This window comes from Canis lupus, chromosome 28 (genome assembly GCF_003254725.2).
Source record: "Canis lupus dingo isolate Sandy chromosome 28, ASM325472v2, whole genome shotgun sequence".
Taxonomy (NCBI): domain Eukaryota; kingdom Metazoa; phylum Chordata; class Mammalia; order Carnivora; family Canidae; genus Canis; species Canis lupus.
Window position 1 is genome coordinate 9425381 of NC_064270.1, and position 13564 is coordinate 9438944.

Sequence of the window (13564 nt, forward strand, 5' to 3'; positions counted from 1 at the left end):
GGGTAAGGGTCAGTAGGCAGCCCTTCATTTGGGAGCAGGGTGAGCAAACACATGAAGGACTCAAGAAGACCCCTTTGCATGATTCATTAGCAAAAAAAGAAGTCAAGTAAGAGCTGAGGACAGAAGGTGAGATGTTGGCACTGTTAATAGTCCTGAGCAAAATGCCTCCTAAACTATGTTGTAGATCTGTGTTTCTCAAACTACTGTGCATGTGATCACCTGAGGATCACATTAAACAGCACATTCTGCACTGATAGTTCTGGGGTGAGGACTAACAAGCTCCTGGGAGGCCCCGATGTTGCTAGTCCAGGTACTAAACTGAGTGGCAAGGCTTTTTATGACACTCTTGCCTTAAGATGCTTCAGATGCACTAGTTCCTTCAGAGACTCTGAACTTAGACTCTGGTCAAGAGCAGAGAAAAGACTAATTAAACAAAGACTGATGGATTTCTTTCATGTAAGATTTTTCAGTTTTTAAAAATGCTAATGTGACTGTGAAATGCAAGTTTCAGAGAGGTGAAACAGTATACTGAAAGTCCATGCTTTGAACCTCCGAGACCACAGAAACCACTGTTTTCCTGGAGCACTTGTTAATATCCCACAGAATCCAGTGGAGGAAAAGTTTCCTTAACACTGTAAACTATAAGCCCTGCACCCACTGAAGGAGTGCAGCACCACTCCCAGAGCTCACTGGAGAAGCCAGCACCTGGGCCTGGGTGAGCCGGGCCTTTCTCCTGTCTTAATCAAATCTAACCATAAAGAGAGCCATGGAGCGGTGCCTGCTGTATGTGTGTGATATTTCCTTCACTTCACTTCCAGCTGAAGACATATTTTGGTGACGTGAAGGAGAAATACTTAAGTGAATACTGCTTTTCTGGAACCTACATCCTCTCTCTCCTGAGTAGCTATCATTTCACAGCGGATTCCTGGAAGAATATTCATTTCATGGGCAAGGTAATTGGAGTACTTGTTGGGTTGTGGGGAGATTGGGTGACTGAGGCAGCTTTGGGCTTGAAAGAGGTTGGAGTCAGTGTGATGTCCTTTTCTACCATTTCATCTCTAACCCAAGCTGACATTTTGTGTCAAGCCCTCCTATGTTGACCAGCTGGTGAAGGATATCCTATGTAAGGGGAGCGACCTGCATTCTCAGCCTCTCCTTTCTGCTCATAAAACAGTGACTAACTCCTTGTAAAGCAAACAGTGTGATATTAAATGTAACAGTATTACAGTAGCTTCAGTGATCGTTTGCTGACTTCAACATCCATCCCAAAGGCCCCTTCCATGAATCTGGAAATGACTATCTTGGCTTCTCATAAAGGCTGAAGGCCTTGCTGGTTGTAGCTTCAAGGTTGCCTAATCTGAAAGCTTAGCAAAAAAGGAAGAGATGAGTGACTGTGAATGGGGGGGGGGGGTCTCTGCTTAGAAGTCAGGTTTAGCAGGAGCCTTACCACAGCGCCACCTGCAGGGATCCAGGCATAGAGAAATATATTGATAAGCTGCATGAAAAACACCAAGAGCAGTACTTTTCTGCCCTTTAAACCCATACCCACTAATGGGAAAAAGTTTATTCCATTTATTAAATATGGTGTCTTTAAGCAAGGCAAAACATTGAGGCAGAGGTCTGTAGCAGCCTAAAGGATTCACACTAGTCAATATTGACTTTGCTGATTCAAATGCAAATCTTTTCCTTGATTTAATTCCTAATCTTCCTTTCATTTTATAACAATTTATTTTGTCTGTCTGAAGGATATGTCTATATCAAATTTACAAGTGATTTCTATTCTTTGGACTTCAGTGAATGGTCCAGTATTTCTACACGGTAGGTGGTAACTCCTCTAACTCTGGAGCTTTCCTTGATACATGTAGTCAGGTAAGATTCCTGTCCCCCATAAGGGACGTGGACCTTTAACCAATTGTTAATTGCCAGTACTGGTAAAGGTTTAGGGGACAGGAGCATCTCCACATGGAAACTGGCTGGAATGTAAACTGGCACAACCTTTGGGGAGACTGTTTTGGCAATGTGTGCTAAAAGCCTTAAAATATGCAAGTCATTTTATCCAATTACTCCATTTCTAGGATTTATAAATAATTGGATAAAGTAAGTAAAAATAAACATAGAAAGCATTTCATGCGGGATCCCTGGGTGGCTCAGCGGTTTGGCGCCTGCTTTTGGCTCAGAGCGCGATCCTGGAGTCCCGGGACCCAATCCCGTGTCGGGCTCCCTGTGTGGAGCCTGCTTCTCCCTCTGCCTGTGTCTCTGCCTCTCTCTCTCTCTGTCTGTCATGAATAAATAAAATCTTTAAAAAAAAATCATACAATAATCTATAAAAAAAAAAAGCATTTCATGCTAATGATGATCCCTTGAGACATAAGATATTTAGAAAGGTACTGTTAAGTGAATAATTCTACACATAACTTAATTCCATGCTATGTAAGAAAAAAATGCACAAAGAAGACTGGAAAGACAGGTCATAAAAAGATAACAGGAGCAACTTCTGAGTGGTGAAATATAGCTGGTTTTTTTTCTTTTTTAGGATTATCTGTATGTCCTAATTTTTCTACTATGAGCATGCACAACTCATGTAATAAAAATTTTCAAAATTATTTATTATTCATAGACTATATAGTCTATACGCTATAGACTATATAGATAGTCTATGAATAATAAATTTTCACATATGTGTTTTTCACATATATGTACAGTCTTTCAACAGTCTTTCAACTTCCATAAAATAACACCGATTTGCTGGGAGTCTTCCCCAATCTTCCCTCCTGAAATGATAAGGGCATCCTGGTACAGAAGGGTGAGATTCCTGGGCCTGACATAGATGTAAGAGGCCAGGGACAATCATAATTCTCTTATCCTTTGCCTGCTTGTCTGTCCTTTTCTGCCTTCCACACCCTTCCTTCCACATTCAAACAACAAAAGAGGAATGCAAATCTCCAAACGTTTTCCTATGTAGAGGCAGGAGAATTGGGAAGTTATTCACCAAAGTCCTCTCTGAATTTCAGGAGTAGAGCAGTAAGACTCCAAACCCTCCTTAATCACTTGCTCCAGCTCCATTTTCCCCACAACCATATTCCCAGCTGAGAATGTAAAAGTAATCCATTTAGAGAACAGAACACGGTGCTCTCCACCTTCTGTTGCTAAGTGTTCCGGATAGGATTGCGCAAAAGCTCATTTAATCCTCAGACCCGAAGCAACAGCCTTTTCCACTGTTTGCAGATCCAAAGCAGCAATGTCGGGTGGACTCTGGGCTACATGCTGAACCTGACCAACATGATCCCAGCCGAGCAGCCGTATTCCAAGCCTCTCTCCCACACCACCTACATCTTCCTCATGATCCTCTTCTCCCTGATCCTGGTCGCAGTGGTCATCATAGGCTTGCTTGTCTTTTACAAGCCTTCATATTTCTGGAAAGACATGGTATAGCAGGATCCGCTGAAATCTGCTGGCTGGAGTGAAAAAACAAACTTGCCCAAGAAGCACTCTCCTCCACGTTGGTGCACAAGGTCATCCTTCCTTGCTCACGAAGGCCAGCCTTGACCAGCACGAAGCTTTTTGACTTTCGCTGAAGCCTCTCCGTGGAATGTATTCACCACCTCTGCCTCAAGGACTACCTGGCAGACATCGTCTCTTTTGTGAGTCCTTCCCAACTCCCCTTCTCTCTTTTGTACTCTGAGCTTATGTAGGTCTTAAAGACTTGCTACCTTTTGTGATCTTTGCTTTATAAAAAAACAATCATGACTTTATCTCAAAGAACTCAGAGTCCTGAGTCCTGTGCTGGCAAGTTGCACTGGCTAAAAGAAGAATCTCAGGAACTGGTTGTTGTACTTGTTACAGACCCTTTCTTTCTCCTATTGCCCGTTTATTAAGAATGCTATACGATGCCTTTGGAGAAGGCAGACACACATCTCATTCCTATCCTGCCGTTTGCATGGGAGAATTTTCTAGACTAAGCAAATATGTGCTAGGGCCAAAGAGTCTTGCAAGAGAATTTATGTGCTTATATAGTTAATACAGTACTTAAACCAAGCCAAAACAGGGATGTGGATGAGTTATATGTTCCTAGGTGATGCCGAAATGCTAAACAGTGGGACCCCCCCCCTCCCCAGACATTTTTTTTAAAAGCTGATATAACATATAGGTATTCAGGTATCAGGGCATACTACATGGTAGGTATACATGTCGGGAAGAAAAATACAAATACAATACTCCTTACAATGAAGTTTGGAAAATGCATCCTTCAATGCATCTGTTGGAGTTTTATTTTTATTGTAGTAATACAGATAACATAAAGTCCACTATTTTATGTGTACAATTCAGCTGCATTTCAGTGTTGTATACAGTCAGTTAACCATCACCACTATCTAATTCTGGAATATTTTCCCCACTTAGAAATTAGTTGGAGACAAGACCATCCCTGGAAAGGTTCAAACCACCAACTTTTCTGTTAACAGCCAAATATGCTAATCAGTTGTACCACAAAGATGCTCATGGAGTTTAAAAGCCATGCTGTATCTTTTTGTCCTGGGTTTAATGTAGTGAGAGGGCTATAGCATGCCTTTTCACTGTCACAGTATTTGCTCATCAAAGTGTGCCAGGAACCAGATCTGAAAGTGAGGTTGCCACACCAGTATTGGCTCTATTTATTTACTCCGTGGACTGTTTTGTGGAAGAAGCAGCAACTTAAAGACCTTGTCACAGAAACACGAAGAGACCCATACTGTCTTCCTTTAATGACTCCTGTGAAAAGGTGGAGTGGTGGCGTGTTACTCTGAAGTTGTCCCAAGCTCCCTAACTCTGCATCTGGGAACTGACTGTTGAGCTGATGCAGGGTGGAACTGGGGTGAGAGAGGAAAAGCTTTCCCACAAACTGGAAGCCAAATGTCCTTCTATCTAGCGAATAACCAAGTCATTTTTTTTTTTTTTTTTTTTTTACATACGGGTGAATACAAGCTTATAAAGCTGTGGACAGGAACTTTTTCTTTTCTGCTACTCACAACTGCATTTGTTGTACTTGGATTAGGAATGAGAAGCCAAGTTTGGACATGTCTAAATTCTTTCTAGTGCTAGTAGTTATATTGTTACAGTTAGTATTTATTGAGCATTTGCTGTGTCCCATGTTCTGTGCTCAAGTGCATTACATTCATTTTCTCACTTAATCCTTACAACAATCTGAAGGGAGCTACTACCATTCCCACTTCATAGAAACAGAAACTGAGGCTTAGAGAGGTTAAGTCACTTGCCCAAGTGGCTGAGCTAAAAGTCTGTAATGCACTAAACCATTATTTTCTCCCCCTAATATACTAGACTGTCTCCTTATAACTTCCAAGCACATACTTCACTTTGTATGAATATAGGACTTAAGGGCATGGGAGAAAGGGAAGTAGACAGATGAACTGCTCTCCGATGGACTTAAGTCCACAAAGGCTGTCATGGGAACATTGATGTTCTGTTCACTTACTCTGGAAGGTAACATACAGAGCATACGATGCTAATCGAGGATTCCCATATTCCTAGCTTCTTATAGTGCTTGCTCCCTGCACAGCAGTTCTGCATCAAATAAACAGTAGTTGATGATACTGATGAAAATAAAAGGTCATAAAATAGAGCTACAAGCAGCTAGCTCCTTTCTTATGTCTACATATAAAAAGCACTGTCATGCACACTCTGATTCTAAAAAAAACCCTGTAAGGGTGTAAATACTATTTCCATTTTATGAGGGTTACACAAACTAGAGCAGATATGCAAATTCATGTCTTCTGTCCCAAGTTTATTGTTTTGTCTTTTCTAAACACTGCCCCTCAGCAAGTTGGAATTAGAATTCACCAGTTTATAAAGACTCCTAACTCTGGGAAATGAACTAGGGGTGGTGGAAGGGGAGGAGGGCGGGGGGTGGGGGTGAATGGGTGACGGGCACTGAGGGGGGCACTTGACGGGATGAGCACTGGGTGTTATTCTGTATGTTGGCAAACTGAACACCAATAAAAAATAAATTTATTATAAAAAAATAGAATTCACCAGTTTCCGTCAATAAACTGAAATCTTTTCTTACTCCATTTCTGTCTTGCAGCCTGGGTCTTAAAAAAAAAAAAAATCTATTAAAGTATTTGGGAGTCAAATTTCACTTGTTTTAAGTCTTAACTCAGGGAGATAATCAGCAGTCACAACCTAATCTCATTTTTGTTGGAGGGAAACATGGTTTCATGGCAGATTCAGGAATCTGCTTTGGGCCATTCTAGATGAGGAGGGACAAATAAAATGGGTCACTGTCAACTGATTTTAATATTGGCCACTGGTTATTAATGATTATCATTCCTTCCTGGCCATTCACTTAAACTTGGTTCCACCATTTCTTTAGAAGGTAGGAAACTTTTTTCTATGAACCCATAAGGGGGAAATATCAGAAATAGTTACTTATGTAGACAAAAGAATGATATTACTTAAGTAGGCTGTGTGTGTGTGTGTGTGTGTGTGTGTGTGAGTGTGAGAGAGAGAGAGAGAGAGAGACAGGGAGAGAGAGAAAATTTTCACCTTACCCAATTCTTAAATTAATAGGAAATATAAAAAATGCAATATAAATAAAAGTTTTTAAAAGTATACTTCATTCTGATGTTGCATCAGTCATGACCTCTGCAAGTAAAAAGAGGGTGCAATCAACCCAGGAATGGAGAAGAGTTTAAAAAAGTGACTACAGCCAACGTATTATCATTTCAACATGTAGTTTTTTTAAATATATATATATATATATATATATATATATATATATATATATATATATATTTATGATAGTCACAGAGAGAGAGAGAGGCAGAGACACAGGCAGAGGGAGAAGCAGACTCCATGCACCGGGAGCCCGATGTGGGATTCGATCCCGGGTCTCCAGGATCGTGCCATGGGCCAAAGGCAGGTGCTAAACCGCTGCGCCACCCAGGGATCCCTCAACATGTAGTTAATATAAAAACTAGTATTTGTTTTTTCATATTAAGTTTTGAAACCTGTGTTGTATATCGCAGGTCAGGACTTAATCAGGACTTGCTACATTTCAAGTGATGGAGAGCCATGTATGACTAGTCACTACTACACTGGACAGCATGTGTCTAAAAATACATTCAGAGCTAAGAAAACCTAAGCAATCCTTTCTTTCTACTGAGGGATTTTTTTTCAGAACCAGCTATAGATACTATAACATCTTCCTATTATTTATTATATATGAAGTTAAAAAATTCTTAGACATTATTCTTCTTTAAGATCTCAGCTCAGGAGGGCAGGGCAAGATGGTGGAGGAGTAGGGTCCCCAAGTCACCTGTCCCCACCAACTTACCTAGGTAACTTTCAAATCATCCTGAAAACCTACCAATTCGACCTGAGATTTAAAGAGAGAACAGCTGGAACGCTACAGAGAGAAGAGTTTGCGCTTCTAATAAATAAAACTTGCTTTTAGCCACTCTGCACTGAGCAAAATGACTAGAAGGAAGAACTCACCACAAAAGAATCAGAAACAGTACTCTCTGCCACAGAGTTACAGAATTTGGATTACAATTCGATGTCAGAAAACCGTTTCAGAAGCACAATTATAAAGCTACTGGTGGCTCTGGAAAAAAAACAAAGAATTCAAGAGACTTCATGACTGCAGAATTTAGATCTAATCAGGCCGAAATTAAAAATCAATTAAATGAGATGCAATCGAAACTGGAGGTCCTAACAACGAGGGTTAATGAGGTAGAAGAAAGAGAGTGACATAAAGACAAGTTGATGGCAAGGAAAGAAGCTGAGGAAAAAAGAGAAAAACTAAAGACCATGAGGAAAGATTAAGGGAAATAAATGACAGCCTCAGAAGGACAAAATCTACGTTTAATTGGGGTTCCAGAGGGCGCCAGAAGGGACAGAGGACAAGAAAGCATATTTGAACAAACCATAGCTGAGAACTTCCAAACGTGGGGAGGGAAACAGGCATTCAGACCCAGGAGATAGAGAGGTCCCCCCCTAAAATCAATAAAAATTGTTAAACACCTCGACATTTAATAGTGAAACTTGCAAATTCCAAAGATAAAGAAAAGATCCTTAAAGCAGCAAGAGACAAGAGATCCCTAACTTATATGGGGAGAAATATTAGATTAACAGGAGACCTCTCCACAGAGACCTGGCAGGCCAGAAAGGGCTCCAGGATATATTCAGGGTCCTACATGAGAAGAACATGCAGCCAAGAATACTTTATCCAGCAAGGCTGTCATTCAGAATAGAAGGAGAGATAAAGAGCTTCCAAGATAAGCAGAAACTGAAAGCATATGTGACCACCAAACCAGGTCTGCAAGAAATATTAAGGGGCACTCTGTAAAAGAAAGAGGAATCCCAAAGAAATAAGCCACAAAAATAGGTAATACCTGAATAGGTATTATGATGACACTATAAATTCATATATTTTAATAGTAACTCTGAACGTGAATGGGCTTAATGATCCCATCAAAAGATGCAGGGTTTCAGACTGGATAAAAAAACAAGACCCATCTATTTGCTGTCTACAAGAGGCTCGTTTTAGACCTAAGGACACCTACAGCCTGAAAATGAAAGATTGGAGAACCATTTACCATTCAAATGGTCCTCAAAAGAAAGCAGAGGTACCCATCCTCATATCACATAAATTAAAGTTTATCCCAAAGACTGTAGTAAGAGATGAAGAGGGACACTATATCATACTTAAAGGATCTATCCAACAAGAGGACCTAACAATCATGAATATTTATGCCCCTACTGTGGGAGTTGACAAGTATATTAATCAATTAATAACCAAAGTAAAGACATACTTAGATAATAATACACTTCTACTGGGAGACTTCAACACAGTGCTTTCTGCAAATGACAGATTTTCTAAGCACAACATCTCCAAAGAAACAAGAGCTTTAAATGATACACTGGACCAGATGGATTTCACAGATATTTCCAGAACTTTCCATCCAAACACAACTGAATACACATTCTTCTCAAGTGCACATGGAACTTTCTCCAGAATAGACCATATAGTGGGTCAAAATCCGGTTTTAACTGATACAAAAAGATTAGGATTGTCCCCTGCATATTTTCAGATCATAGTGCTTTGAAACTTGAACTCAATCACAAGAAGAAATTTGGAAGAAATTCAAACACGTGGAAGTGAAAGAGCATCCTGCTAAAAAATGAAAGGGTCAACCAGTAAATTAGAGAATTAAAAAGATTCATGGAAACTAATGAGAATGGATACAACCATTCAAAATCTTTGGGATACAGCAAAAGCAGTCCTAAGAGGGAAATCTATCGCAATACAAGCATCCCTCAAAAAATTGGAAAAAACTCAAATACACAAGCTAACCTTGTACCTAAAGAAACTGGAGAAAGAACAGCAAATAAGACCTACACCCAGCAGAAGAAGAGAGTTAATAAAGATTCGAGAACTCAATGAAATAGAGACCAGAAGAACTATAGAAGAGATCAACAAAACCAGGAGTTGGTTCTTTGAAAAAATTATTAAGATAGGTAAATCATTAGCCAGCCTTATTAAAAACAAAAGAGACTCAAATTAATAAAATCACAAATGAAAAAGGAAGGATCACAACCAATACCAAGGAGATACAAACGATTTTAAAAGCATATTATGAGCAGCTATAAGCCAATAAATTAGGCAATCTAGAAGGAATGGATGCATTTCTGGAAAACCACAAACTACCAAAACTGGAGCAGGAAGAAACAAAAACCTGAACAGGCCAATAACCAGGGAGGAAATTGAAGCAGTCATCAAAAACCTCCCATGACACAAAAGTCCAGGGCCAGATGGCTTCCCAGGGGAATTCAATCAAACGTTTAAAGAAGAAACAATACCTATTCTATTAAAGCTGTTCCAAAATATAGAAAGGGATGGAATACTTCCAAACTTGCTATATGAGGCCAGCATCAACTTAATTCCAAAACCAGACAAAGCCTCCACCAAAAAGGAGAATTATAGACCAATATCCCTGATGAATACAGATGCAAAAATTCTCAACAAGATACTAGCCAGTAGGATCCAACAGTACATTAAGAAGATTATTGACCATGACCAAATGGGATTTATCCCCGGGATGCAAGGCTGGTTCAACACTTGTAAAGCAATCAATGTGATAGATCATATCCACAAGAGAAAAAACAAGAACCCTATGATCCTCTCAATAGATACAGAGAAAGCATTTGACAAAATACAGCATCTGTTCCTGATCAAAACTCTCCAGAGTATTGGGATAGAGGGACCATTTCTCAGCATCTTAAAAGCCATCTACAAAAAGCCCACAGCAAATATCATTCTCAATGGGGAAACACTGGGAGCTCCCCTAAGATCAGGAGCACGACAGGGATGTCCATTCTCACCGCTGCTATTCAACATAGTACTGGAAGTCCTAGCCTCAGCAATCAGGCAACAAAAAGAAATAAAAGGCAGTCAAATTGGCAAAGAAGTCAAACTCTCCCTCTTTGCAGATGACATGATACTGTACGTAGAAAACCCAAAAAGACTTCACCCCAAGATTGTCAGAACTCATACAGCAATTCGGCAGTGTGGCAGGATACAAAATCAATGCCCAGAAATCAGTGGCATTTCTATACACTAACCACGAAACTGAAGAAAGAGAAATTAAGGAGTCAATCCCATTTACAATTGCACCAAAGAAAGAGAAATTAAGGAGTCAATCCCATTTACAACTGCACCGAAGAAAGAGAAATTAAGGAGTTAATCCCATTTACAACTGCACTGATAGACCTCTCCGAATTGTCTCTGCAACAGTCTTTAGATGTATAATTCTAAAATAAAAAGTTTAAAAATGTAAAAAAAAAAAAAAAAAACTGATCAGATGATGACAGGGGTCAACTAGACTTTTTTTTTTTTTTAAGACTTTATTTATTCATGAGAGACAGAGAGGGAGGCAGAGACCCAGGCCGAGGGAGAAGCAGGCTCCATGCAGGGCCCCGACTGCAGGACTCGATCCCAGGACCCCGGGGTCACGCCCTGGGCTGAAGGCGGCGCTTAAACTGCTGAGCCCTGGGCGCCCTGAGGCTTTCTGTGGATATTTTGCGACGTATGCAAATGTGGAATTGTTATGCTGTAGACGTGAAACTACCCTGATGTTATAGGTTAGTTACACCTCAATTTTTAAGAAGAAAAATAAAAGTTTCCGTCGCGTGTGTTCAAAAAAAAAAAACAAAAAACAAAAACAACTGCACCAAAAGCATAAGATACCTAGGAATAAACCTAACCAAAGAGGTAAAGGATCTGTACCCTAAAAACTACAGAACACTTCTGAAAGAAATTGAGGAAGACACAAAGAGGTGGAAAAATATTCCATGCTCATGGATTGGAAGACTATTGTGAAAATGTCAATACTACCCAGGGCAATTTATACATTTAATGCAATCCCTATCAAAATTCCATGGACTTTATTCAGAGTGTTGGAACAAATCATCTTAAGATTTGTGTGGAATCATGGGCAGCCCCGGTGGCACAGCGGTTTAGCGCCACGTCGGGCTCCCTGCATGGAGTCTGCTTCTCCCTCTGCTTGTGTCTCTGCCTCTCTCTCTCTCTGAATAAATAAAATCTTAAAAATATATATTTGTGTGGAATCAGAAAAGAGCCCAAATAGCCAGGGGAATATTAAAAAAGAAAACCAGAGCAGGGGCCATCACAATACCAGATTTCCGGTTTTACTACAAAGCTGTGGTCATCAAGACAGTGTGGTACTGGCACAAAAACAGACACATAGATCAATGGAACAGAATAGAGAATCCAGAAGTGGACCCTGAGCTTTATGGTCAACTAATATTCGATAAAGGAGGAAAGACTATCCACTGGAAGACAGTCTCTTCAATAAATGGTGCTGGGAAAATTGGACATCCACATGCAGAAGAATGAAACTAGACCACTCTCTTATACTATACACAAAGATAATCTCAAAATGGATGAAAGATCTAAATGTGAGACAAGAATCCATCAAAATCCTAGAGGTGAACACAGGCAACACCCTTTTTGAACTTGGCCACAGCAACTTCTTGCAAGATACATCTATGAAGGCAAGGGAAATAAAAGCAAAAATGAATTATTGGGACTTCATCAAGATAAAAAAGCTTCTTCACAGCAAGAGAAACAGTCAACAAAACTAAAAGACAACCTACAGAATGGGAGAAGATATTTGCAAATGACATATCAGACAAAGGGCTAGTATCCAAGATCTATCAGGAACTTAGTAAAATCAACAGCAAAGAAACAAACAATCCAATCATGAAATGGGCAAAAGACATGAACAGAAATCTCCAGAGGAAGATATAGACATGGCCAACAAGCACGAGAAAATGCTCTGCATCACTGGCCATCAGGGAAATACAAATCAAAACCACAATGAGATACCACCTCACACCAGTGAGAATGGGGAAAACTAACAAGGCAGGAAACCACATATGCTGGAGAGGATGTGGAGAAAGGGGAACCCTCTTGCACTGTTGGTGGGAATGTGAACTGGTGCAGCCGCTCTGGAAAACTGTGTGGAGGTTCCTCAAAGAGTTAAAAATAGACCTGCCCTACGACCCCGCAATTGCACTGCTGGGGGGGGGTTTACCCCAAAGATACAGATGCAGTGAAACACTGGGACACCTGCACCCCAAGGTTTCTAGCAGCAATGTCCACAATAGCCAAACTGTGGAAGGAGCCTCAGTGTCCATCAAAAGATGAATGGATAAAGAAGATGTGGTTTATGTATACAATGGAATATTATTCAGCCATTAGAAATGACAAATACCCACCATTTGCTTCAATGTGGATGGACCTGGAGGGTATTATGCGGAGTGAAGTAAGTCAATTGGAGGACATATGTTATATGGTTTCACTCATACAGGGAACATAAAAAATAGTGAAAAGGAATAAAGGGGAAAGGAGAAAAATGAGTGGGAAATATCAGAGAGGGAGATAGAACATGAGAGACTCCTAACTCTGGGAAACGAACAAGGGGTGGTGGAAGGGGAGGTGGGCGGGGGTCGGGGGGACTGGGTGACAGGCACTGAGGGGGGCACTTGACGGGATGAGCACTGGGTGTTATGCTGTATGTTGGCAAATTGAACTCCAATAAGAAAATACACACACACACACACACACACACACACAAAAGATCTCAGCTCAGAATCTCAGTTTATTCCCCAGGTTTTGTTGCCTTTTTCGTGAAGGCAGAGATGCCTGATACTCAGGCCAAGATGTGTGATGAAAGACCTTTGGAAAATGTAATCTGGATTCAAGTTGATACAAGATAGTTTTGATGATTATATTCTATAATCAAATAGTAAATTTGAGTATTAAAATAAAGATTAGTTTTTTAATAGCTCACATAGATTACTATATTAAAATTACTATTAAAATATATTCTCATTTATCATCAGTTTGAAAGATGAGCTGGATTTCACTCAGATTGGTCTGGTCCCTCTCTGATTCAGATTCTAATAGCTGCTATCTCATTAGAATGGGACAGTTGCTTATGGTTAGTTGTGCTCACTAACCATGTTTATTTTCAGTTTGTGTGAG

The 13564-nt window shown here is 40.1% G+C and overlaps 2 protein-coding genes across 24 annotated transcripts in view; one reads left to right on the forward strand and one right to left on the reverse strand.

Moving 5' to 3' along the window:
- Positions 1-3762, forward strand: part of ENTPD1 (ectonucleoside triphosphate diphosphohydrolase 1) — a 131725-nt gene extending 127963 nt beyond the window's left edge. For all 13 annotated transcript variants that reach the window (XM_025466714.3, XM_049103478.1, XM_049103476.1 and 10 more), the window contains 2 exons: positions 819-953; positions 3226-3762. In XM_025466714.3, coding sequence (XP_025322499.3) covers positions 819-953; positions 3226-3432 — 342 coding nt within the window. In that variant the 3' untranslated portion in view covers positions 3433-3762. The remainder of the gene's footprint in view (positions 1-818; positions 954-3225) is intronic.
- LOC112672109 (RNA/RNP complex-1-interacting phosphatase-like) overlaps positions 1-13564 on the reverse strand; it is a 74517-nt gene that overhangs the window by 10894 nt on the left and 50059 nt on the right. For 5 of the 11 annotated variants that reach the window (XR_007406850.1, XR_007406846.1, XR_007406845.1 and 2 more), the window contains one exon: positions 4225-13312. The exons of 4 other annotated variants lie outside the window; for them this stretch is intronic. The gene's annotated coding sequence lies outside the window, so the exon portion shown is untranslated. Of the gene's footprint in view, positions 1-4224; positions 13313-13564 lie in introns of those variants that run through there. 2 more of the 11 variants (XR_007406848.1, XR_007406847.1) reach the window with 1 other exon arrangement.